Below are 26325 nucleotides of genomic sequence, written 5' to 3'. Positions count from 1 at the left end.
CAACTATCTTTTTTATATTTATAGCCCCAGCACTCAGCACACTTAGCACCGTGCCTGGCACATAGTAGGTGCTTAGGAAGTATTTATTGACTGACTGGTAGTTATCAGTTCAAAATTTGATTTAGAACCAGTTTTACAGAACTAAAGTTTCTTTCCATGTTTAATTGTTTTGATCCTATCTTCCTTTATCTGGTACACTTACTGTCACCGTAGTTGTGTGAAGTATCCCCACATAGGCCTAATAGCTATAATAAGCCTTTTGTGGAAACATCTAGCCCAGTGGTTGTTAACTGGGAATATTTGGCCTTATTTTTAAAATATATTTATAATCATCTCAAGATAATTGGTTTCCTTTGTAAGCCCATGTATTTTGCTTTATGCATTTGAAAACAATAGTCTGAGAAGGGGTCCATAGGTTTCATCAGACTGTCAAAAGTGTTCATGACAAAGGAAAGTTAAGCAGCCCTGCCTTGAAGGCGGCATGGTATCATGTAGCATCAGCCTGGGAATCAGAAACACTTGGGTTCAGTTTCTCCCTAGGCCATACTGCTTGTGTGACCATGAACAAGACATATCTCCCCAAGTGCATCAAGGAAACTCCCTAAGAGGATAAATTATGGATAAAGAGATGTTCTGCACCGAGGGAAGCAGTTTCTATAGAGTTCCCTATGCCAAGGAAATTATAAGGTCAGACCCCATCCCTCCTCCACTCCCTCCAAAAGAAATTCAACCAGTCCTGAATTTTACCCCCTTTACAATCAGACTGTATCTCAGAAGATGGAAACAAATTAACCTGATACACCAATCCCTATGAGATGTGCTAAATAGGGAAGCCTAGAGAGAACTCTCAGAATTTTCTTTCCTTTCCAGGTGACACACAAGGCAAGGCAGTATTTACTGCGTGCCAGGTACCGTGCTAAGTGCTGGGATCCAAGTACAAGAAAAACAGAGGCTCTGCATTCAAGGAGCTTGCATTCTAACAGGGGAAGACAACACGCAGCTTGGAGATGGGGGGAGGGGAACATGGAGGAGGTTCATGATGCTCCAGTTCAGAAAGTTAGAAGTAAGCGTGGAAAGGAAATGAAGAAGTGTGGCCAGCCTGGGCCCCTTCTCCAAATGGACAGGGGGTTGGGAGAATGGCAGAAAGATCCTACAGTGGCAAAGGGATATTCCCTGGAGAAAAAGCAGCACATTTTAAAATGATTTTAAGTCTAACTCAAAGGGGAATTCAGTAAAACAGGAGACCAGAGAGAGCTGTGTAGGCAGAATAGGTCCCCTGCTATTCCTTAGAACATAACCTATAGGTGACTCCCAAGCTATCCGCATAGAACGTTCACGCTAGGTCACTAAATCTATCGGATGAATTTGTGGTCATTGAAAGCAATAAACCACAGTAATGAGATATTCTAGCTTAGAAAAGTGGAGAGTTTATTCCCAGGAAATAGTACGTCACATTCTTCCCTATAACTACTGTAGCCACCTTCTTTCTATAAACTCAAGATGCTGCCAGTGATATTTTCTGTAGGGCCTCTTTGATCTTCTCCTTCCTTAAAAACCTTGTTACTAGCTCTACTATACAACGATCAACTAGGAACGACTTAGCCTTCTCAACAACACAATGATTTAAGACAATTCTGAAGCACTCATGATGAAAAATGCTACCTATCTCCAGAGAAAGAACTGGTGGAGTCTGAATGCAGATTGAAGCATACTTTTTAAAACTTTATTTTTCTTGTGTTTGGGGGCGGGGGGGAGAAGTCTGTGTTATCTTTCATAACATGACTAAGATGGAAATGTTTTGCATGACTGCACATGTATAATCTACATCAAATCACTTACCTTCTTAATGAGGGAGGAGGGGAGAGAAGGGAAGAGGAGGGCAGAGGGGAAGGGAGAGAATTTGGAATTCAAAATTTTAAAAAACATGTTAAAAAGTTTTATATGTGTAATTAGAAAAAAGTAAAATATTTAGGGGGAGGAAAAAAAACCCTTGCTGCTTTTCAGGTCTAGATCCTGAGCAGACTACAAGTAATTCAGAAGTGAAATGAATGGCCCATGATTTTACATCAAGAAATATCTTAGTTTTATATTTGTAGTATCATCTGTCTTTCCAACCTCTGCTGTTCCATTTCTCCTCTCCCAAACAGTGAATTATACACAGTATGCACTTAGTGTCTGCTGAATGAAGCCATCTCAATAAACACAATTCAATTCAAATGCCTATGTGTACTATGTGCAAGGTACTATACAATTCAAAGCCCTATAGCTGTAGATACAATTGTCACAGCTTCTGCTCCCAAAGAAACATTTTAAGAAGGAATCTGGGAGTTGAAAAGGGGCTCACCTATCCTGAGACTGAGCAAGAATGCCCTCTCCCAACATTTACCCCTCACAAGCAGCTGTCTCTTTCAACCAGTAATATGGCATCATCTCAAGATTCTACACCTCCCTGACTACCTTTCCCTGGACTGACTCCAGGCTATCAATTTCCTTCCTAATATGTGGCACCCCAAACTCAACCCAACAGTCCAAATGTGGTCTGATCAGAAGGGGGCACAATGGGTCTACCCTCTCGCTAGTCCTGGACACAATGCCTTTCTTAATGCAGTCTAAAATCAAATTAGATTTTTGGTTACCCTATCAACTCCCAGATCTCTCTAGATGAACTGCTTCTGGCTAGGTATCTCCCCCCTCACACTATACTCTTGGAGATGATTTGTTAAGTCCTAAAATAAGACTTTACTTTTCATCACTATCACCTATCAAAAGGACAGAATCAAGTAGAGATCCATGGGACACTCCATCTCCTTCCAAGCTGTGCCTGGGCTACTACTGAAAAATGAGTTTTTGAGCTGTGTGATCTGGAAAACGGGGGTGCTACCAACAAAAAAGAAAAACTGAGGTCACTTTGACAAGATGAGAACAGTATTAGAAATGCTGAGTTTGAGCTGTCAGTGGTATATCAAAGTAGAGATGCACAGGAGGGATATTATAGGCTATAGATATATAGCAGGCAATTAATACTGTATTTGAAGGGAGACTTCATTCAAAAGAATAAAGTCAATCAACACAAAGTGAATTAATCTAGGTAAGAAAATATAAGAAAGATAAAGTTAATTCTTCCACCTAACCTTCTATTTCACCTGGCTCCCTTCTTTCCTCCTCGGCTTCATCCTATGGATGGAGGGAAAAGGGCAGATCTCCTTAATGCTTTTTAGCTCCTGAATACAATTGCAAGGATTTCCTAGTGAACACTATCAGAGAGGAATAACGTAGTGCTTCTCAGGAAGAGAAAATAGTATAAACTCCCCACTGACTTCAAGATGTTAAGGGCAAATGTGACCTACAGCTCAACTTTAAGGTCTTACAACTCTTAATTTCACACATGAGTCATCATATTTTTTCTCTATTTTTTTAATATGAAACACTTTTTCATTTACTTGTTCAAGGAAACACCTACCACTTGTCTACTTATTATGCTTAGATATAATGGCAGGGAGCTTTATGAGCTCATGCCTGTAAGAACCCTACCAGCATTTAAACATCACATACAATTAGAAATGCAGAAACCATCAATTTGCAACAGATATCCCACCATGAGGCATTACTACTCCAACAGATTAAACACTAAATAAAGTCCCCAGACTAAGAGAGAAAAATAAAGATAGAAACAGAGATTACAGTTAGATGAAGACAAGAGTGTTTGTGAGTGTGCAGGTGGGTATATCCAGGGTGTGGGGCTGTGGGTCTGGACTTCGGATTTTTGTCAACTTGGGAAACTCTTTCCACCAACACCAGATGGTTCTTTTCCCCCAAGTAACTAGAAGGTTATAAATAGTCGCAAAGTTTCTGATCTGCTATTAGACGTTGTTCACTAATAGCTTCCTATACCTATGAAACCATAGGTCTAGCATCAAGGAAAAATGTGACTTTTAAAGCATTAGCTTTAAAGACAGACATGTTACTGTTGTTTCATACTGATTTAAATCAATTAAAACTTTGAAGTTTTTGTTCAAATGAACGGCTAAGCCCTGTCTCCTCTATTTTATACGTGTAGCATTGATTCCTTTAACTCAAATTCAAGATTTCACGTTCATCCCTCTCACATTTCATCTTATTAGATTTGGCTCATCCTTCTAGTTTATTGAGATTAATTTTGTATCTTTCCAGCATCCATTTCATCTATTAGCTACCCCTTACCAACTCTGTGCTGGGAAACCACACACTTGACAAGTACACCTTTTAAAATGTTCATCTAAGTTAATGGCAAAAAATACTGAACTTCTAGAAGAAAGCTCAAGCTTGAACTCTGGCAAATCACTAGAAACATTCCTCCATATTAACATCAATCCATTTAATCAACAGTTTTTAAGTATGGTTATTTGGTTATCTGTAAGTAAGGTAGACAATGTATCTGTACTTTTTCCAGAAAGCTAGTACGACAAGCTTGGTCAAATACCTTGGTAAAATCAAGATAGAGTAGATCTACACTGTTTTCCTGATCTACCAGTAAAGTAACATTGCCAAAAAGTGAAATTAAGTTAGTTTGGCAGATCTCGATGAGCTGGCTCTTAGTGTTCACCGTGTCCCTTTCAAAGGTTCACAAACCATTTGCTAAATTGGTTTATTTATTCCATAATTTGGCTAAGGATCAAGCACAATGATCTACATTTATTTACAGAATCAACCTTTTCCTGTGTAACTAGAATATTAGAATTTTGTTTTGGGGAGTTACTCATTCTTTTTGAACTTCCAACATTTAGAGTCTTTTGCCAAAGTATAATTTTTTTCCTGAACTTTAAATCTACTTTTCCAAAGTCTCAGATACATTTCTAGATCAAAACTCCATCTGAAGAAAACTCACTCTTACATGACAGGAGAGAAAGCAACTTGTCCTTGAACTGAAAAAATTGGTTGATGGTCAATTATTTTCACGTATATCTACCTGTAGATATATCTATAAAAACAAATGTTCCATAGTGTCCTCCATTCATGTCATGCCATCAAAACCAAATATTCTGAATTGTAACAAATTAAAAACTTATCAATAAGATTTATAGATAGCTCATGGAAGCTTCTTATAAAATGATTCATAGAAAAATGGAAATTATTTTTACTACATTTACATTAAGGATTTTTGTCAGCTAACTATGTTCCTGGGGAAAACTGCGAGGATAAAAAAAGGAGAAGCAGTAGGGGGGCAGAACAAGAGAACGCAGATCTAGAACAACATCCCACAGTGCAGCGTGGCTATCCCAAAGTTGCCTCAACAACCCAGAGAAGAAAATGAAAAGGTGACTGAGAGTGAAAAGAGGTGTGCCTAAATGAGTAAGAGATATTGCCCACACACGCAAGAAAGATGACTCAGAGGGATTTATCTGGGCAATCTTCCCTCTGGCCCTGTGACTTGACTCAAGAAAACGGTAGCTAAGGAATCATAGGCAACCTTATCTCCTACTGAACTGTACACTTTCCTATTTAAAGCATTTGTCCATACTTTGCCCAACCTATCAAGTGTATTCTCTTGGAAACATGACAATCAGAGTGCTTTTTATATTCCTTATCGCAAATCCAAATTTTTTAACAACTCTGCAGAAATAAACCATTATTCCCCTTATGCTTCTTCAGAATGCCTCTATTCCCTTGACAATGCTTGTAATTGAATAAGCTGGCAAAGTTTTCATGACTTCAAATTCTCTTACTTTCTAAAAAAGTCAGGGAGGAATGAAGAACATGATATTTGTTTATACAGCCTTAGGAGCATGGAGGAAAAGGACACTGAAAATTATTTCCTCAGATCGGACGTGAAAAGTATGAAAAATACTTTGTTTTAATTTGTGAGAGGTTGAGATTAATTTTAAGAGACACTTTTATAAGTAAAAAAAGAGAAAGACGATAATGATACCAATTTTCATAGCTCCATCATTCAGAGATTGTTTTGGGAAAAACTTAAAACAATTTATGAAATATTTTCTTATAATTTGTGAGACAAGTAATATATTTATTATCCTATTTTAAAGATGAGAAAATAGATTCAATGATGTTGACTGGTGCCAAAGGTCGTACAACTGGTAATTATCAGAGCTGGGATGTGAACCTAGGTTTTCTGCCTTCAGATGCAGTTTCTTTAGACTGAGGTTAAAGTCATTATACTCTTACAAAGTTTTATTTAATCTGCAGCAAAAAATAGCAAAATATATTTATGAGTTCATTATTTACCATTATTTTAGGCCAATAATTAAGGAGAATGAGATAAGCAAGAATGAGATCCGGCAGTGTGGTCAAAGGATTTGGGTTCAGATCCCAGCCTTATTATATACGATCCTGGGCAAATCGCTCCATCTCACTGGGCTTCCTTTTCCTCAACCATAAAAAAGATGGGGTTGAATTAGATAATCTGAGGTCCCTTCCCGCTCTAAATCCATCATCATATGACTGATCAATCCTATGCCATTCTGATATCCATTAATTTTACAAGGCTAAAAACATAGGAGCCTGTGCTTTTAAGCATAGTAAAGGCCCTCTTAAACTTAATTTTTTTTTAATCTTGAGGCTGTTTGATTTTTTAAAAAGTCAGCTTCCTCCAAGAGCTATTCTATATAAGTGCGTTCTGAACTATTTTAAGCTATGTTCACACTGTACTGTTAAAACTGCCGTAAATAGCACTTGAAAACCTTTCCTTCTATAAATGAGTCGTTTGTCTACAACCAAAATTTTGCTGTTCATGGCTGCTCCACAAGTACGTGAACCAAATAAAAAGAAGAGTCGTGAGGTTCTCAGAGAGCCTGCGGTATGGGACTCTCTGTCTCTAATTATGGTCTTGGTCTGTATCACTCCTTCAAAGCTCAACTTAACATCTACTTTCAACTAGAGGGCATGAAATCTTTCTGATTAGACCAAAAGGTAGCCAGGTATCCTCACCTGTATTTCCTATCAGTATTACTACCTAAATTCTCTATTTCTAACTCAGACACTTTTCTGCTCTGCCCTCTGGAGCCCCACTCTCTGGTTAACAAATTGCCCTTTGACATTAGACCTCTTCCTCCAATTCCTAGAAATCTGATTCTCCCTTACCCCCTCCAACTCAAGACCCTGTTTCCCTGGCTCCCTACTCTACCTACCAGATCCACCTAAGATTCCTTTTCTCCTTTCAGCTTCTCTCTGTAAACCTCTATTACCCTCTCAAGATCCTCGTTGCTTTTACCTACTGGTTTATAGATGAGTCGTTTCTCCTCTCCTTCAAAGAGTTTAGTACCTGGCTCAGTTTTATTCTTCACCTCACCACTTGACTTTACACTTGGAGACTTCAACGTGTATTGGTATCCCCTCAAACACTTTGGCCTTACAGTATCTCAATCTCCTCAGTTCCTATCACTGGCACCTTTAGACTAGTTCAGCTGCACAGATGAAGGCCATACTGTTTATCTCCTGTGACCAAGAACTCTGAAATTTCTGTCTGACCACAACCTATTATTCTCCCATTCTCTCTCTACCATACTCTTCATATATTCTCTCTACCATCATCCTCATAATGACAATTAACTATCTGCTCCTTAGAATTGAAAATTCGTTCATACGCGAGCGTAGGATTCCTTAATTTGCTCCCCCCAAACCCATCCCAGTGACAAGGATTAGTCTTGGGTTTTGTGCTAAAAGCTAGAATTTTACTATATAGAGAAACTTAGAACAACTGATATGACATATAACATTAATATAATCTGTACACACAGGGTATGTTTCATTTTAATAAATGTTAATAATAGTGAACAATTACATAGCCATTCAAGATTTACAAAATGGAATTGCCCTTGAAAGGATTCCCAACATCAGAGATGTGGAAGGAGTCCATTCCAGGCATGGAGGGCAACCTTCCTGAAGGCAGAGAGGTTGACAGAAATCAGGGAACAGCTTAACAGCCCTGTTGCGCAGCAATGAAGGATTTCTGAAGGGACACAGCTTGGAACAAGGTTGGAACGGTAGATGAGAGCCAGAGGAAGGGGAGCCCCAAATGGACGTCTGTATTTTGTATTTCATCCCTTTATTAATAAGGAGCCACTAGAGGTTTTGTGTTTTTCTTTTAAGCAAAGAAAGGACCTTTGTCTGAAAAATTTTGGCAGCTGTGTGAAAAAGGGATTGGAGAGGAGAGACTGGAGGCAGGGAAGCCCTGCTCAGATATTAAAATAGTTTCAGTGGAAAGAGATTAATTTAGTCTTTCAGTGTAGGGAATGAAAAGAGGGGAAAGAAGAATCCAACCATGATCTATTTCAGTTCAACAAGCACTTATAAAGTATCTGTGTGAAAGATATTGTGAGATGCTGGGGGTACTAGGACAAAAAAACAAAACGATCCTTGCCCTCAGTGAGTTTACATTTTACCGAGGGCCATGAGGGAACAAGAGTCTGTTGACAATATAGCCACAGATAATTACTTTCATACACTGTGTGGGAAGGGGGAAGGGGAGGAGGGCTGGTCTTAAAGAAAGGAAGATCCACGTTCCATGGATCTTCAGAAGATCCACTTCTGACACTAGCTGTGGGACCTCTCAGGCCACAAAATACAGACTCATTGTTGATTTGACTGCTAGAGAGCGTTTCCATATATGCAGTCCTTTAAAACTGATGAATGTATGGGTCTAGACAAAAAAAAAAAGCACAGCATATTAAGTAGTAATTTCCAAGGGCTAGAGGGAGAATAATAACCGTTGAAATATCAATGAAGTTGTGATGCAGAAGTTGTGATTTGAACTGTGTCTCCATGATAACTAATGTTCCAGGCATGGGAGGCAGCCTGCCAACACAAAGGGATCCAAGATAGAATGTCATGTAGGAGGAAAATGAAGTAAGCCAGTTTGGCTAGAATTTCATGTATAAAGGGCAGTAATATGAAATCAATCTAGAAAGACAAATCAGAGGCAAACTGATGCACTTTAAATGTCTTACTTCTGAGGAAATAAAGAGCCAGAGGAAAGAATGGTCACACTTGTGTTTTAGGAATATAAATTTACCAACTATGCAAAGGAAGGTTGGGAAGGAAAGAGGATGTAAACAAAGGAAAACAACAAGGACGCTGTTGCAATAGTCTAGGAGAGAGGTTATCAGGACCTGAAACAGGCTACTCTGGACTCTCACGGTATGGGTAGAGAGAAGCAGGTGTGTGGGGGTGGAGGTGACAAGACTTCATAGTTAAGGGAATAAGAAAGATGGTGGAGTTGAGGATAAATCCAGCGTTGAGAATCTAGGTAATCAGAAGGATGGTGGTGCCCTTTGTTGAATAAGAAAGTGAGGAGGAGGAGAGAGGAGTTTATGGAGAAAGATGAGTTCTATTTAGGATATGCTGACTTTAAGATGTCTGTGGGACATCCAACTGGACGAGTCCAGCAGGTAGGTGGTGGTATGTCATTGGAGCTCTATGAAAAGATGATGAGGACTGGGTATGTAGATTTGGGAGTAATCTGCTGTGGAATAGTTGAACCCATGTAAGCTGAATAGGTCCCTGAGAGAGTGCATAGAGAAAAGTGAGACATGAGGGGAGCCCAGAAATATGCCTATAGACGGAACAGGTTACGGATGGTTGATCACAAGAAAAGGAGTTGGCCTTTGCAAAAGAGAAGGTTACCCCTTTGTCAGAGACTGAAGCAAATGGAGGGATATCGAGAGGATTTCAGCTGTAGAATTGAGGAAAAGAGGGAATATTCAATGGATGGTCTCTTCCCTCAAATTTTTAAAGATTTTTTTATTTTTGCTTTGCATATCACCTTCGTTTCTGAATCTGTTCTCTTCTACCCATTGAGGGCTAGCCCCTTTTCTTTGTAAAATATAAGGCAAGTTCCTCAACTTAAAGGAGAAGAGGAAGAGTGATGTGGGCTGCCTGAGTTCAGAAGAGGTTTGGAATAGAATGCAATAGGAAATAAAGTGAGAGCTCACTTTATGAGACTAGATAACATAAATTTATAATGTACCTAGTTTTGCGACTTTCTGTAGAAGCATTAGGCAGCCTGTTAAAGTAGGAACAGAGAAGGTCAAAAACCTAGGTTTGGTTTTAGGGAAGAGAAGAAGGACAAGGAGAAAGGGTCCAGCAATTCAGGGTAGAGGAAGGAGTAAGTTGAACTGATTAATGACAGGATTATTTCAAAGAGAGGAAAGGAAGGACAGAGCAGAGTTGATAGGACAAAAGGACCAGCTCTAGATGTGGTGATCCTAAGAACTGAGCCCAGAGTGAGAGGGGAAGAAGAGGAAAATGGATACAGGCACTAAGAAGGAGAAGGTGCATCAATGGGGACAGGTGGAGAATACATGTGTATGCACATACTAGCATGAGCGCCCATGTGTGTATATGCTGGAAATACACTGGAAAGTTGAGGCAACAAAGCGTTCATCTGCACTAGTTGGATTCTAAAGTCCTTTCCAGCTCTAGCTCTGTGCTCCTGCGACCTACTGGAGTTTTGTTTCTAAGTTCACGCTGACAGGTTCTGCATGACTTCACATATATAATTGATATCACATTTCTTACCTTCTCAATGGATGGGGGGAAGGGTAGGAAGGCGGGAATTTGGAACTCAAATTTTTTAAAAAATTAATGTTAAAAATCAATAAGAATAATCTTTTTTTAAAAAAAGAAAGTCCATGATGATGGACCTAGATTAGTTTATCATAAACAGTGCTAGCCATGACACTTCAAGGTCTAAAAGGTCAACAATAAAAATGCAAAGACCATACGCACACTTCATTGGTGTCTGTAGATACTGTGGCAATGGATAAAAATCTAGAAGAACAGAATTCATACATTTAACTCAATTGAATTTTCTAAGAACCAAGCCGATACTTGGGTAAATTAATTTGAAAAGACTCCCCCACCCCCACCCCAGAGTTCAGTGTCACTTTGTACAATGAGCCACACCTGAAAAGGGGTTAGACAGTCTTACTTCATTATCAAAGCCCTAGTTAATGAAGTGATAATAAGAAAGTGTTTTAAGCTACTTCATACCACATTATTAAATGAACACATTTTATAACCAAGCATTTAAATACAGCTTTTAAGCTACCTCCCACTCCACATTTAATGGAGTGTGAAGTTGCAAGGCAAATATCCAAAGATGGCAACTCAGCATTTTTTTAACTGGATACTGGGATTTACCAGTTTGTTCTAGGCCCAGCATCTGGATTCCCAGATCGAATTATTTGTGCTCACCTTGGTAGCTTGAGGATAACTAAAAATTGTAAATTAAAAAAATCAATTAAGCTTTTTAGTTGCCATTAAGGTAGTTCATTGGGCAATAATAAAATGCGCAATTCAGTCTGGCAACTGCTCAAGTTAGTTATTGCACAATGACATGATGTGATCTACTACATTTAGCCTGCTCTAGCCAAGTGTTGCGTTCCACTTTGACCATCTTCTAGAGACCCTGTTGTGGCAGTGGCTGTACCGTGTCTGGCCTCCAGAGACCATGCCCATGGGGACTAAATCCACTTAGGGCCCAAACTGTTCAGACTGGAGAGTATGAGTGCTCACACATCAGATAAGATGGCCCATTCTATCTAGTTGGCCCTAGGCAAGCTTCCTATTCTACCCTGCCCTTTCTCTTCTCATCTGTTCTATCCAGGGGCTCACATCCCTCTCCAACTTCTTCCTCTAGGAACTGCGATTCAATATTGCTATTCATATTGGAAAAGAAGTGCTAGAGGGTGACTCCACTCATCATCTCTATGACTTTCTAAGGTATAATGATCAACATAGGCCATGATAAGGCATATGAATATAATGTCAAGACGTTTTTGATATGTTGGTTAGTTTTGCCGGACTGTTTTTTTCCCCTTTCTTTTTAAATTCTTTTTTTTTTTTTTAAATAAAGGCTGGCTGTGAGGGAAGAGGACTACACTGGGAAATATAGGTGATGTAAAAATGAAAGATGTAAATGAACATTTATTTAACAAAAACAAAGGTGCTACAGGATGCTGAAGAGGGCAAAAGGCATGTCCTCTAATTGTGCACTACAACTACTAATTTGTACTTAGGATCATAGATCCAGGCTAGAAGGAGCCTCAAAAGTCATTATGTTCAACTCCTTCATTTTACAGATATGGAAACTGAAGCCAAAAGAGGTTAAGTGATTTGCCCATGATCACATGCAGCAAGCATTAAAAGCAGGATTTGAACCCAGCTTCTCTGACTCCTGAGCTAGCACCTTTTCTTCTGAACCACCCTGTAAAGTGAGCAGTAAACTGACTGATCATGTCATTTATGAGTGCCAGTTATGCAGGCAAGATACAACAATCAATCAGAGTGTGTGCTTTAGGATGTAACCCTGCACCTGAAGTTGGCTGTAGACATGGATCTTAAAGTGCTTTTGAAAAATTTGGCGTTGGCTACTAAATCCTGGAAAATGTTAATTCAATACTAGTAACTATTCTATAAGACAGAGTTTGTACAATATACCTTTTAAAATTTTAGGATTATTTCTGACAAAAGCAAATTTAGTTATGAGATTTTAAAAGTTATGTGAATTTTACATGAAACGTAGACGCCTAAAGGAAATGATCATCACCAGCCAACACAGTGTACTTTGCCATAAAGCTGAAGTTGTTCTGAGGTACCACATCACACCTATAAGATTGGCAAACATGACAGAACAAGAAAATGATAAATGCTGGAGAGGATGTGGTAGAGTTGGAACACTAATTCATTGTTGGTGGAGCTGCGAGCGCATCCAACCATTCTGGAGAGCAATTTGGAACTATGCCCAAAGGGCGACAAAATTGTGCATACCCTTTGACCCAGCAATATCACTACTAGGACTGTATCCCCAAGAGATCATAAAAATGGGAAAGGGTCCCACATGTACAAAAATATTTATAGCAACACTCTTTGTAGTTGCCAAAAACTGGAAGTCAAGGGGATGTCCATGAATTGGGGAATGGCTGAATAAATTATGGTGTATGAATGTAATGGAGTACTATTGTGCCATAAGAAATGATGAACAAGAAGACTTCAGAGAGGCCTGGAAGGACTTATATGACCTGATGCTGAGTGAAAGGAGCAGAACCAGGAGAACTTTGTGCACAGCAACGACCACAGTGTGCGAGAGTTTTTTCTGGTAGACTTGGAATTTCGTAATAATGCAAGAACTTCTTAAAAAAAAAAAAATCCCAATGGTGGTTCTCAAGGCAAAATGCCTTACACACTCAGAGAAAGAAATATGGAAGTCATTCGCAAAATGTAGCAGATCATGTTTGTGTATGTGTATGTTTTTGTGTATCATGTTTTGATTTGTTATATGATTTCTTTCATTTATTTTAGTCTGACTACATAGCATGACTATAGTGAAAATACACTCAATAGGAAAGTATATGTAGAACCTATACAGAATTGTATGCAGTCGTGGGGAGGGAGGAGGGTAGTGGGGGGTAGGTATGGGGGGGATAAAATCTCAACTGTATGGCAGTGATTGCTAAACATTAAAAAATAATTTAAAAAAATAAAGCTGAAGTTGTAGAAAATGATAGTACTTCAAGAAAAGGTTTTGCTAGGAGATAAAACTTAGGATCTTAGATTTCGAGCTCAAAGGGCTTGTAGCCTTTTCCATGTGGCACTCTGACTCCCTAACACAGCAATCACACCGCACTGAACTCTTACTGTAAATTATAGGAAAGTACCTTGAAGAATCATAACTAGGGAACGTTAAGACCAAAAAAAAGAGTTGAGTCAAAATTCTATGAGCATCTAGCTTTCCTTAATAAACTTCACCTTTCTTATTATTCCCATCTCTCTCTCCAACCCTCCTCATTCTTATCTCCATACCTAGCCAAAGCATAGCCCCACATGGATTAATGAATCTTTCCCACCTAACAGTCACAGACAGATGAACAAAAGGCTGCTATCCAAAAAGAAAACAAGAGAGGTTAAAGTATTAAGTATTATCCACTATTCAAGTCAAAAGCTCTCTCTTTCACAGTTAAACTGTATTTACTGGGTTGCATTAGGATACAACTGATCTTTCCTTTTCAAAATTCTATCAGCTAGTGGAAAGGCCAATTTCAGGGCAGCAATAAGCATATTATTTAGACAGAATCAAGATGCATATTAACCCCCTGGAGTTTTAAACCCTCTGACATAAATGCAATACTAAAGGCATTTCATCTTCTTCAGCTTGCCTTCAGCTAACATCTCTTCATTACTGAAATGGCCATGGTCAGTCTTCAAATAGCAAATGACGAAGGAAAAGGAGGAGAACCACAGCAATTCAATCTTGGTTTAAATCAACAGTGTTATTTCAGTTACAGGACATTTATTTCAGGTGATGCTGTTTCAAGTAGGAAAAGTGCAGTTGTGTTTTTGGATTTAAATGTGGAGATTAAATGAATGCTGAAAACTTAAAATAAATAAATTTTTAAAAAAGAAAAAAATAAATGTGGAGATTGAGGAACTGGCAAATACAGATAGATATGTAAAATTTCAAAGTTCTGAACACATTTACCACTTAGGAAAAATATTTCCAATTATAAATCTGAAGCACACCGAAGGAACATGTATGGAACCACAAAAACAGTCTTTTTCATGTAATAATTTAAAAATTGCTTGACTTTTAGGCTTATATTTCAACTATCACCTAGAAGTTTGTTATAGAGCAGTTGGAAATGACCTAAACGTTAAGATCTTAAAAATACCTCCTAAAAACTATACTGATCCTAAAAACTGCAAGAGAAGTGAGGTAGTTGGGAGGAAAGAGGTTTGGACAGGGAGGGAAAGGATGATGGGATTAGACCAGTCTGGGTATTGGAAACAAGGGAAAAAGATGCACAAAATTCCTAGAAAGCAAGATGGAGGGTGATGCTATTACTACAAGGAATGGGGAGATATAAGGATGCCCCTTCAAGGGAAGACACTGTGTGCGTAGTTTTCAACATTTTAAATTCATATGGTGCTGGGTCATTTTATTAACCAGGCTATGTTACCATAGAAAAGTCTCTTAACTCTTCTGAGTTTTATTTTCCTACCTTGTAAAGTGAAGTTATCTCTACTACCTTATGCCTTTTATATATAAATCTGAGTACATATTCAGATACATATATATATGTATGCCTAATCTTTGTCACTTCTCTATTTAATAAACTCCAGTGGCTTCCTACTACCTCTAGGATCAAACAAACTTCTTTAACAGTTGAAGCTCTACACAATCTTGCTTGCCCCTTCCTATCTTCCTGTTTTAATACATTACTCCCTTATATCCTCTACAATCCAGTGATACATAATGGCTTTCTTGCAGTTCCTCAAATATGACTTTATATCTCCCAGCTCTGTGCCTCTGCATCCATTGGCTGTTCCTGATCCTTGGAATGCTCTGCCTCCTAGAACTCCTAGCTTTCTCTAAGACTCAGCTAAAGTGCCACCTGCCAGTTAGTGCCTTCCCCTCTAAGGCTAATAACTCCCATTTATTCTGATGTGTGGATATGTCGCCTCCTCCATTAGGATGTAAGAGCCTTGAGGGTAGGGGCTGCTGTTGCTCCCTCTTTGTATCCCTAGCACTTAGCACAGTGCCAGGGACATAAGTGCTTACTGACCAATTGATCCAAGTGGAAATATCTTGTAAGTGACCGGAACAATGCTGATTTGGAAATGCAAGAGTTATCTATGGAAGATTAAGAGAAGAAACGAGCTTTTTAAAAGAAAATGAATGGTGAAAAGGATGGAACCTGGGGTAATAATCACCATTAAGTGATGGGAAGAAGAACCTTACAGGACTGGTTAGAAATAGAGATGGAAAGGGGAAAGGTGGAAGAAGCTGAGTTACATGTCAAAGAAGCTGTGGAAGAAAAAAAATTCATGATAATGGGGGAAAAGTTGGCCATCGGTGAAGTTCAATGAAGTTCAAAAGTCAACAATTACACCTGAGGGAAAAAACCACACAAACCAAAGAGACTGTTATCTAAGAGACTGTTGGTGAGCTTGAAAAAAGCAGTTCCAGTAAAGAGGATGAAAACTTTTTTAGAGGGAGGGTGTGCATGTGTGTGAGTTAAGGTGGTAGGGAACCATGAGTCTAGCTATAAAAGAAAAAAAAGTGAAATGGTAACTGGAAGGGACAGATGACAGAAATAAAAACACACCTCCTCCTATATCCTACCCAATATAAGGGAAAATGAAAGAAGACAGTAACAAGGGACAGACAAGAGAGGAAAGAAGGTTTGGAATCAATGTTTTTAACACAGAAAAGGAGAAAGAAGAAAAGGTACATTTTTAAGTAGAATACCTCCGCTGAAACAACAGTAAAAGGAAGGAAAAACAGCTGGAGAAATGAGAATATGTCAAGGTATAGATAGTGTACAGCCACAGTACTTTTACCTAGTGTTCTAAATCTTTGAGAAGATGAAAGATCAGTGAGGCTTGAAAACAGAGAACGTTGCAAATAGTAGACTTGGGTTAGAAGCCAAGAAGTTAATGACAGAGGATAAGGAGTATTGTCTGGCTGTGGCAAGGCAAAAATTGCAAGTCGAACAAATGAACTCCTGAGTCAAGTAGAAATATGAAGGCTCACAGAGTGGGGTTGGGGGTGGGGGAACAGCTTAGAAAAATGTAGCTAAAAAACTCCACCCATCTTTCAGATTTTTCCAAGGATATTATCCCTCACCAAATGAAAAATACGGAGTATAAAAATATCCCTAACAAAACTGCATTCATATTGCTAAGCAGTTTTTAGTCCTCCAAAATAATCTTTAAAAATATCATTGAAGATTTTAATATAAAATTATAGATATAGCAATCACCGTGTAAGAATCACACATTATACTGTCAAATATTTCTTCCCAGAAGATTCAAACAACATTTGAAAAACTAAGTGCTTTTCTATTTACAAGTACCCAAAGAAAAGGCCTTATTCAAACAGAACGTTTTCTGATCGTTCCCTTCACATTGTGGCAGATCTCTGAGATCAAAAGATTGACATTCGTAAATGTAATGACAGCATTGCTACTACAGTCATTTGGATTATGAAAGGGGCACAGGTCTGAGACTCAGTGGTGGAAAGGTACTTTTCTGTGTTCCAGAGCATACACGATTTTTGGGGTTATTTGGTCCAGAAATACAGCTTGGGATTCTGAGAGTAAATCCTTTCTGTAACACGCTGGAAATGTTTTCGAATAACATAGTCTGAGTCTTCTTGTTTCAAATTTCTTCAGCAACATGTGAAAGGAATGAAGTCTATGTGGTATTGGACTTGGAGTTGGGAAGACCTGAGTTCAAATCCTGCCTAGAAACTTACCTAGTTGTGTAACCTTGGGCAAGTCACTTAATCTTTTTTCAACCCATTTATTCATCCATAAAACAGAATGATAATAGTACTTACCTCATGTTGTGAGGACACGTAAAATGGTTTGTGAACTAAGTGCTATTATTATTATAGTACCAAACCAAATCTAATCTAGGTAAACCTTCAATTTTCAGAACTTCATGAAAAAGACTAAAAAAAAAAAAAAGAATCAGAATTCAGTATTATCTTAGAAAGGGACTGATTAGCTCAAGTAACGGATGCATGAAGCCCAGAAAGCCTGTTTTATTGTAAATCCTGTTGGTTCATCTTTTGTGCCACTTCTGTTTTGGTATTCCCAGAGCTCAGCACAATGCCTGGCACATAGGATCTACTTAAAAATGCTTGTTGGTTGGCTTTTTTGTTCAAGTTATTGACTCCTTTCATTAACTTTAAACTAGTCTTTCCCTCTGACCCACGAAAACAAAGAAACCTAATGTGCTAGGCTTGGAGAAGAGTTGGAAAACTCTTATCTCTTGTGGTGAGGGCTGCAAGAAGAGCTGGGGCCAGTGGATTTCCTGAGCTCAAGAGTTCTGAGCTTCAGCTCCTCAAGGCGGGAGGGATTGTGCCAGGCTAAGAAGAAGAGAGAGGAAGGGAGGAAGAAAAAGAAGAAAGAGAGACAAGCAAGAAAGAGCAAAAGAAAGACAGAGATAAAGAGAGAGAAAGAAAAGGAAAAGATAAGAAAATTCACCTCCTTTCATTGCAGAGGTAGGAAAATTAAGGGTGTGGAATATTACATAATGTCAGTCAGCTGATGTTCTGATTTTGTTGAACTGTTTATATTACGTGGGAAGGAAAAATATATTCGGAAAAAAATAGGATGAAAAATAAAAGAAATTGTCAATAAAACAATTTTTAAAATGAAGTCAGCTTGTAGTTCCATCTGTACAAAAATGTTAAATATTTAAGAAAGCCACTTAACCTCTCTAGGCCTTGGTGTTGTCTGTAAATAAGAGAATTAGGATCTCTAAGGTTCCTTTTTTACTTAAAATACTTTAAAAGCTTAATACTTGGTTAGTTATTGCTTATATTATACATTAGAATTCAACATACCAAACTTTAGTAATCTATTTTTGTGTTCTTGAACTAAAAACAACTTAGATCTGCAAAAAAAAAGACCACACAGTGTATATTTTGGGTCTTACCAGACACAAAACTTTCCACAATAAGGATCATTTGATTTAGAACTGGAAAAGACCTTAGAGATCATAAAGTATCTTGACTTATATAGAACAAAACCCCCAATTTCTTCTAATTTTATACATGTAGAAACTGAGGCTCAGAAAAATTAAGAGACTTGTGAACAGTTGTGTAAATGGTAAATGTAGCCAAGATTTGAAACCAGGTTCTTTGACTCCAAATCTAGTATTCTCTCCACTACAACCAAAGTAGAGGTATGATGACCTGTTAGACATGTTAGAGGGGGGCATCCTTGCTCAGGTTTTGGTTGGGCTAGCTGCCTTCTGAGTTCTCTCTCAGCTTCAGAGTTTATGGTTATATTGAAGAATTGATGAAATTTCTTAAGGAGGTATCTGCCAAGGTTGGAATAAGACAGAGGACCATACCTTTCTTGATGGCCCTTAAATGAGTCAGGGACCTCTAGGCAAAGAATTTCAATACTTCTAACACTCTTAAATGGACTGTCAATTGTTTTGGTAAAAGTCTGTGATTGTTAACTGGGGTAAAGAATATTTACGATTTTACATTATTCATACAAAATATCTTATTAATGCCCAAAGAAGAAATAATGTGGATAATTCATTGGTAAGAGGGGAGCTCATTTGGGCTGAGAAAGCCTCAGGATTCTACCTCTGAAAGCTAACACCAAAATCAAAACTAATCCCAGGTGTCATCTAGGAAAGATATGGTCCTCATAGATCCTCAGGTCTAGCAGCACCTCAGCTATGCTGGGGTTAGGAGGTAGGCCCCAAGGCAAAGCCCGTGAACCTTGCACATCAGAAGGAGGTGAAAGGGGAAGAAGAGGAGGTGTTGGATAGGGGAAGACATTAGGAGAGGGGTAAATTATGACAATGCGACGCTGGGGGTAGTGGTTAATTACCCTCCAATACATGTTCCATCACTCTGTTATAGGTCAATCTCTGAAAGAAGACTTTCTTCAGGTAACTCAATTCAAATGTCAAAGCATGTGTTCACACCAGCAGCCCAAACCTGTCTAACTCCCTAGTCACCAAAGGTATCCAGAAGCATCGTAACCATTTAACCATTACAAGCAGAACCACACATTCTAAGAATTACCTATGACACTTGTAGCATTGTATTTGGACTCAAGTGGATAAACATAGTTAACTGTTATAAAAGCAACTCCAAGGGATGCTACCGAGATAGGAATGCTTTGAGTTACCCGTGCACATTGAGAACCATACTATGAGACTTTTATAAAGTAAAAAAGGACGAAATGAGTAGAATGTCAGAAGAATAATTGATATAACAACAGTACTGTAAAGAAAAACAACTCTGATTTAAGATCTGTGCCCAACACAATAACCACCCATAATCCAAAGGAGTAATGATGAAACATATCCATTTCTTGACAGAAAGGTGACAGATTTGGGGTACAGAGGCATTCTTTGGTATACACCCCAAATGGTAGAACTTGTTTTGCTTGACAAGGCATATTTGTTACACAGAATTTGTTTTTCCTTTCTCTGGGAACGGGGTAGTGGAAGGTAGAGATTTCTGGCAATTAAAAAAAATTAGAAAATAGAGAGGCTTAGGAGGGTACTACAAATGTGGAATGTTGTGTGCACTTTTCAGATGAGGTTCATACAGCTAATCTTGCCATTGTTACAAGAAGACCTCTCATGAAGGACAATCTAAGTGTTTACAATGAAAAGACAAAACATCCATAAAACTTAAAAATAAAAAAATCTCCGGTTTCCTTTTTTCTTCTTTTTTTTTTTTGTTTTCAACATTCACTTTTATAAGATTTTAAGTTTAAAATTTTTCTCCCTCGCCCTCCCCAAAAGAGCAAGCAATCTGACATAGGCTATACATGTACAATCATATTAAACACATTCCAATATTAGTCATGTGAAAGTTTCCTTTTTTCTCTAGGAAAAGATGCAAATTCCTCCGTTTAATTTTTAAAACCTGTCACATTCTGGCTCCAGCCAAACTTTCCACATCGTTTACCTTTTCACACTCCATGTTCTAGCTAATGCGGTCTGGTAGCTGTTGCCTGAACATCCTGTCTCCTGTCTCAGGGACTACTCATGCACTGTCCCCCATGCACCCTCTTCTTACTTTAATTTCCTAGAATCTTGAGACTGCTTTAAAACTTCATAACCTGAACTTAGCACAGTGCCTAATAAATATTCCTTGAAGGACGAACACAGGATAACTCCCAGGTTGAATTATTAGAGCCATCTAATATAAGCTACTTGAGTAAGGGACAGTTTTTTGTAAATGTTTATTGAATTGTATTTTGTTAAATATGTAATGACAAATTATTCCTCTACTGAGCAGGAAACTTCAAGAGAATGGGGAGAAGTCATGTGTAAATTTTATAATCCAGAGAAGCTCTGTACTCCAGGTAAAATAGGTACTCCATAAAATGTGGTGGTGCTGTTACTGAACTAGAAAGCCATAAGTTACTCACAGGGCAGCTGGGAGGAAAGTCCTTTGCAAACATTAAAAAGCAAGAGAAATGTAAATTATTTAGTGGGAGACTTTGTGGGAACCCTGGGAAATTGAAAACCTTTTCATTCTTTTGATTTGTTTGGGGATATCTGTTGAAAGAAAAACTAGAATTTACATACCTTTTTCTTGGGTAGTATTTTTAATAATATATGCTTTTTAAAAAGTTTTTAAATGAACAAGCACTTATTTTCTTTCCCTCCCATCTTCTCTATCCCTATTTAATAGAAAAAGAAAATTATTGTAACGAATATTTCCTACATCAAAAACAAATTAGAAGAACAAAGAAACTGCCTTCTGGATCTTTGCTTAGGGAGGAGTTCATGACCAAACAAGAGATGAGAGGATCAGAGAAAATAATATGCTCTTCTCAAAGATCAGAGACAGGTAGTGGTGAAGTGGATGAAGTGCTGGGGCCTGGAGTCAGGGAAACCGAAGTTCAAATCCAGCCTCAGACACTTGCTGGCTGAGTGATTCTGGAGAAGTCACTTCACCTACGTTTGCTTCAGTTTCCTCAACTTTAACACAAGGATAATAATAGCACTCATCCCGAAAGGTTGTTGGGAGGATTATAGGTTTGTTTTTTTTTTAAGGTGCTTAGTTTAGCATCTGATACACAATGGGTGCTCTATGAATTCTGGTCAGGAAGCCCTGCTACAAATAAGACTTCTTTTTTTCCATCAGGCAAACTTGCCTCCTTGTTGTGTTACGCCTCACCGTTCTGGCTACACCTCTCTGCTCAGTTTTATTGCCCAGCCACAACTATATGTATCAAGGCTTAGCTTCACTATCTTGGGTCTCTTCCTGCACACAGTGGCTCGTTTTCCTTTTTTGCCTATAACCTCTGTGAATTCTCTGGTTTTATTTTTCAGAGTTGAGAGAAGGTATAAAGTTTTTGATATAACTTCTGTGGTATTTGGTTGGAGTTAATAGTAGGTACACAACCTCTGTGCCTCTTTGGTCATTTATTTTCACAGTTTGTTTGGCACAGCACATGACACATAATGGATGCGATATGAATTCTTATTCTTCTTTCTTCCTCAAAGGAAGACGTGATGGTATTATAGAAAAGTGCTGGTTCTTGCATGAGAGGATATGAATGCAAATTCCGCCTCCTTAGGATTCAGTAGTAAAAATAAGTAGGCTGGATTAGATTGACTCTAGATCCATGATTCTAAGTGAGAGGTTTTTAGCCTTTTTTGTGCCGTACACCTCTAGCACTCCATAGTGAAACCTATGTACCCCTTCTCATAGTAACATTAGTTGCCTACACTCATAACTGAAAAGATGCAAAGGCTAAATTTCAGTTAGGGTTTATTGAAAATTGAAATGTAATCTTTCTTCAAACTTATAGATCCCCCTGAAATTTATCCACAGAGCCCCAGGTTAAGAATGCCTATTCTAAACCTGTCTCAAAGCTGTTGTCGTTTCCACCATTTACCAGCCAGAATCTTTAGTAAGTTATTTTATTTTTCTGAGCTTAAGTTCTCTCATTTGTAAAATGTCAATAAAACTTGTACTACGTACATCAAAAGGTTACAGTGAGAAAAGCATTGTGTAAAATTTAAGCACCATATGAATGCCATTATAAAGAATTCGTAAGCCATTCATATCTCGGTTAAATATTTTATTCTATAATCAATTATCAAATTACAATATAAGAAAACATGTTATATTTTTATTTGCCCTGTCTTCCCAACTGGATTTTTAAGTTTCATGAGGGCAAAGATCATTATTTTATCTTTTTGTATCCCACGTCTCCTGTGTATCCCCCATAGGGCCTAGCACAGTGCCTTGAGAATACATTTATTAGTGATCACATATGTCCTCAGTGGTCATGACTAGCCTATCTGCAATCCCTCTTAAACAATATGCTCCCAAAACACAACAAAAGCAACCAAGTCAAGATTATCAGAGGGAGGCTTGAGTTCTGTCTTTACTACTACTTATTAACTCTGTAACTTTGGGGAATGAGGATAATAATACCTTTACCACTACTTCAGAGTTATTATAAAGAAACTTACTATGTACTGTTTAAGGAGTGCTTTTGGGAAGCTGAGATGCTCCTCTTTGGTCTTTCCTCAACTTCTCAACTGATTGCCTCTTTGATAATCATGTAGATTAAAATGCAATGCAGCCCTTAGCAGATTTCCCTGCAACAGGATCTTAGCTGGGAGAGACAGAGACAACACAACACACTAGGGCAGTAGCCTGCTATGTATCTAACTAAAACATTTCTAATCTTAAGTTTCCTACAAATATTCTGGAGCTAGGAACCTTCCTCTGGTAAAACTGGGATCATGGGAAAGAGTACGAGTAAGAGAGAAAATGAAATAAAGAATATGAAAGGAGGAACTTGTTTCCATTTTGTATAATTAATAAAGACAGCAGAGAAAACAACATACAATGCTGAATCAAAGGGTTAATATCTAAAAGTAGAACACACTCATCAGGCCAAGATGTCAGCATGAAAAGACAGTTTCTTTCAGCAGAAATACTAGAGCACCAGCTTCAGTTTCAAAGTAGATGATAGCTGCCCTGAAGTTTCTTATCGTTCTGTCTGGTTATTCAGTGAATTCTATGTTGAATGGATGAGAATAATCTTTTGGACCAATGATTCTAATGTCTTCCATAATATATCCAATAAAAATCGACCTGAATTATTATTAGTCTTTCCCCTAGCAGAAACAGATCAAGCCATGTTCTCTTTAAGAGACCCTCCTGGATCACCCTCCCTGTCATAGTGGCTTACGTAGTTCAGTGAAACCCTAAACTATGTCTTGCAGGGTTACTCAAGATGGACAGGTCATAGCGGAGGGTACTGATAAAAAGTGAACTACTGGAGAAGGAAATGGCAAGTCATTCCAGTATCTTTACCAGAAAAACCTCATGGACCGTATTAGAACGCTAAAAGACATCAGAATGGCATGCCATATGGTCCTGGGGTCAAGAAAAGTCAGACAAAACAGAACGACTCCTCTTTATAAGACTCTTCAAAAATCCATAAGAACTGGGTGATCAATTACACTGTGTGGCAGCTGAACAAATACACCAAAGGAGGTTTGCTATGATATGTGTATTCCCTCCTGCTCTGCAGGTCACAACGTATCCATGTTTGTCTATTCTGTTCAGTTATTGTCCTGCCGTTTGCTAAAAGATGAAACATCAAAATCATCTAATCACAAAATGGGAAAAGACCTTGAAAAGTCATTTACATAGTCTGTCTTATTGCCTTAGAGAAGTCTTGATACTTCAGGAAATTCACAAACTTTTCAGATGCTTCTAAGAATATTCAACACCAAAGTACAATCAAGCGATGGTTTAAAGCTGTCTGGAAGTCATTTTTGTAGCAAATTAAGAGTTGCTATCTGTAGTCAAAATTAATAACAGGCAATCGCCCTCATCAAATATTTACTAAGTTTTTTTGTTACATAAAGTACAGCTACCACAATGGGCATTTGTTAAATTTCTGTCCTTTCATTAAATAATTTTTAAACTACTTCACTAGCTAGCTGTTCCCTCCAATACTCAGCAGCTGGTAAACCAAGACAGGAAAAATATAAGTAACTTTTGAAGGCAGAGGCTGCTTCAAAGTCCAAGGTAGTAAATTATTGAACCATGCTCTGTGATATTTTAATAAGCTGTTATGTTTTAATGCCCTCATGCAGGTTGGTTAAAGTTGTTACTTGGTAACTATAATGTCTATGGGCAAAATTTCAACATTAAATGCAACATCAACACACAGGCTGCTCTTTTCGGTTTTCTGTGTGTTCAAAAATCACACGTGTTGGTGCAAACAACTAGTTTCAAATTCTAAGCGCGGGTGAGCCACATCTTGTGAAGAAAAAAAAACAAACGAGGAAAAATTTGGATTAGCAACAGGTAAGGAGTATAAAGCAGGCGAACAGCAGCCTCTGTGCGTCAGTCCCCGCTGTCATCTTGGCTGCGCTGTACCCCATACCCCCATCTCCAGCCCGACAAAGGTGTGCTCCCCCACTCCCTGCTCACCTGGGTCACAGGGATCCTGAATCCGTGCTCTCGCCTGTGCCAGGCTGGGCTCTTCTGGACTGAGACAAACTGCTCCCCCCTCCTCCGGGTCCTCCACCTTAGTCACTGTAAACTGGGGCATTTTTCAGCGGCTTGGCTTTCCTGCTGCCCTTTCCAGAGCCACTTTCCCAGCTAGACGGCTTTAACTGCTGGAGATTGGGACAGGGAATGGGGAAGTCCTCCCGGCTCATGTGACCTCCAACCCACAGGGGCGGAGGGGAGATCGGAGGACACGCCTTCTGCCCGTGTTTATCTGTCACTTAAAAGGATTAGCTGCTCCACCTCTAATTGTTATTAAGTAGCAGAACTGACGAGACCCAGAGACCCAGCCGGCTACTTTCCCTGGGCTACTGGAGAACAGGTGAGAGCGCAAGGCTTGGCGAAACTGTCAGTGCAACAGTGGATTCGTGTTCTTGGCACCCTTTGGGTCATGATACCAATTTTTGCTCACAAAAACGTTCAGGATGGGAAAATGAAGAGGTAGTTTATTTACTTCATGCCCTCTGTCTCCTTTTCAGAGAAGAATGTGCTGTACACTGACCTGATAGGTCCTAGTTTTTAAGGTAAGTCTATGAACATTCCTCAGGACGGACATTTTAGGGAGGGCTTGTCAGAATGTTCCACTTGGCATCATGATAACAACTCACATGAAATCATTTCAAGGTTTACAAAGTACTTTCCTCAAAACAACCCTGTGAGGTCGATAGTTAAGTACTATTATCCCCATTTTGTAGATCAGGAAGCTAAGCTTCGGAGGTAAAGTTAACGAGTCAGAGATCACAAGCAGTAAACTGTCAAGAGGCAAAATCTGAACCCAAGTGCCCCGACACAGTCCAGTTCTCTCCACTACACCTAGATCATTAATTCATTCACTCAAAAAATATTGAGTTGAACAGTTATTGAGCTAGAATTTGAGGATGGAGGGGGATTAGGTTTTACAAAAATTTAAGATACAGTTCTTGCCCTCCATAAACTTACAGATTTGATCAGTATATAAAGAATGAAAAACATTTTCCACAAATACACATATCAGTTTTGTATTGTCAGAATGTTTAAGTTTCCCATGTTTTCAGTTGGAAGGAATTTCCCAGATTAAGAGGTACATAACTTTCTTCAGCACCTAGTTAAAAAAGTAATTGGTGGCAATCCTTGATCTACGTGTTCAGGAAATTTTGTAGAATTTGTAAGTTCATATCTTTAGTTTATGACAGATTTATCTATTACCCAATATCAGCTCTCTGCACCTTGATTGGTAAGCTCAAAAAATTGAGCTTAAAGTTCATGTCCATTATGATGATGTAACAGTAGACATTCTTTGCATTTGGGAA

At 38.5% G+C, this 26325-nt stretch overlaps 1 protein-coding gene across 5 annotated transcripts in view; it reads right to left on the bottom strand.

The window, feature by feature from the left end:
* The window catches only part of SLC12A6 (solute carrier family 12 member 6), a 93903-nt gene that overhangs the window by 50021 nt on the left and 17557 nt on the right, over nucleotides 1-26325 (bottom strand). Inside the window, exon 1 of one of the 5 annotated variants that reach the window (XM_072625239.1) lies at nucleotides 24959-25173. The exons of the other annotated variants lie outside the window; for them this stretch is intronic. Within the exon in view, the coding sequence (XP_072481340.1) occupies nucleotides 24959-25079 (121 nt within the window). The 5' untranslated portion in view covers nucleotides 25080-25173. Of the gene's footprint in view, nucleotides 1-24958; nucleotides 25174-26325 lie in introns of those variants that run through there. 5 annotated transcript variants of the gene reach the window in all.

Source organism: Notamacropus eugenii, chromosome 7, assembly GCF_028372415.1.
Source record: "Notamacropus eugenii isolate mMacEug1 chromosome 7, mMacEug1.pri_v2, whole genome shotgun sequence".
Lineage (NCBI taxonomy): Eukaryota > Metazoa > Chordata > Mammalia > Diprotodontia > Macropodidae > Notamacropus > Notamacropus eugenii.
The sequence above is the reverse complement of the archived record's forward strand: the minus strand, read 5'-3'. Positions and strand labels throughout refer to the sequence as shown.